Raw genomic sequence first — 1,485 nt, forward strand, 5'->3', positions numbered from 1 at the left:
TGCTGCTGCTCCATCTGCTGCTGCATCCTCCTCTTCACCTGCTACTGCTGCTGCTGCTGCTGCTGCTGCTGCTGCTCCTCTTCATCCGCTGCATCCTCCACTCAATCTCCATCTGCTGCTGCATCTGCTGCTGCTGCTGCTGCTGCTGCTGCTTCTGCTGCTGCTGCTCCTCTTCATCCGCTGCATCCTCCTCTCAATCTCCATCTGCATCTGCTGCATCTGCTGCATCTGCTGCTGCTGCTGCTGCTGCTGCTGCATCTCCATTTGCATCTGCTGCATCTGCATCTGCTGCTGCTGCATCTGCATCTGCTGCTGCTGCTGCTGCTGCTGCTGCAGGTGCGCGGCGACATGGACGTGCCTGGCCGAGCTTTGGTTGGGGTGTATGGACACTGCGCGCAAGAAGTTATAAATTTGCTGCTGCAGGGCGCCGCCAGCAGCAACTTGTTTGACGATACAGCAGAGCTCGGAGAAACCTCTTTGGGGGGTATTTATAAGAGACCAGTGCTAGGGTTTTTATCCGAAATGGAGGTTCTTAGGTAAACCCTAGTAAACCCTAAACCCTAGTAAACCCTAGTAAACCCTCATAAACCCTAGTAAACCCTAGTCGATACAGCAGAGCTCGGAGAAACCTCTTTGGGGGGTATTTATAAGAGACCAGTGCTAGGGTTTTTATCCGAAATGGAGGTTCTTAGGTAAACCCTAGTAAACCCTAAACCCTCATAAACCCTAGTAAACCCTCATAAACCCTAGTAAACCCTAGTCGATACAGCAGAGCTCGGAGAAACCTCTTNAACCCTAGTAAACCCTAGTAAACCCTAGTAAACCCTAGTAAACCCTAGTAAACCCTAGTAAACCCTAATACACCCTAATAAACGCTAGTAAACCCTAGTAAACCCTAATACACCCTAATAAACCCTAGTAAACGCTCGTAAACCCTAATAAACCCTAGTAAACCCTAGTAAACCCTAGTAAACCCTAGTAAACCCTAGTAAACCCTAGTAAACCCTAGTAAACCCTAGTAAACCTTAATAAACCCTAATAAACCCTAGTAAACCCTAGTAAACCCTAGTAAACCCTAATAGTCCCTAGTAAACGCTCTTAAACCCTAATAAACCCTAGTAAACCCTAGTAAACCCTAGTAAACCCTAGTTAACCCTAATAGACCCTAGTAAACCCTCATAAAGCCTAATAAACCCTAATAAACCCTAATAGAGTAGGAGAAAGTTCTTTGGGGGGAATATATGAAAGGCCTTTGCGGGGGTTTCTATTAGCAGTGGAACCCTAAACCCTAAACCCTAATAGACTTCTGCTGCTGTTGCTGCTCCATTCGCTGCTGCTGCTGTTGCTGCCTTATATGCTGTTGCTGCTGCTGCTGCTGCTGCTGCTGTTGTTTCATATGCTGCTGCTTCATATGGTGCTTCTGCTGCTGCTGCTGCTGCTTCTGGTGCTCCTGCGACATACGTTCCTTCTCTTTCTCCTGCTGCT

At 47.9% G+C, this 1,485-nt stretch overlaps 1 protein-coding gene across 1 annotated transcript in view; it reads right to left on the reverse strand.

Annotated features, from left to right (window-relative positions):
- Positions 1-193: 193 nt before the first annotated feature.
- Positions 194-1,485, reverse strand: part of EMH_0094550 (uncharacterized protein) — a gene marked incomplete at both ends in the record, with an annotated part of 1,608 nt that continues 316 nt past the window's right edge. The window contains one exon of the mRNA XM_013502109.1: positions 194-389. Within this exon, the coding sequence (XP_013357563.1) occupies positions 194-389 (196 nt within the window). The remainder of the gene's footprint in view (positions 390-1,485) is intronic.

The sequence above is a fragment of the Eimeria mitis genome, genomic scaffold (assembly GCF_000499745.2).
Source record: "Eimeria mitis Houghton genomic scaffold, Emh_scaff8306, whole genome shotgun sequence".
Taxonomy (NCBI): Eukaryota; Apicomplexa; class Conoidasida; order Eucoccidiorida; family Eimeriidae; genus Eimeria; species Eimeria mitis.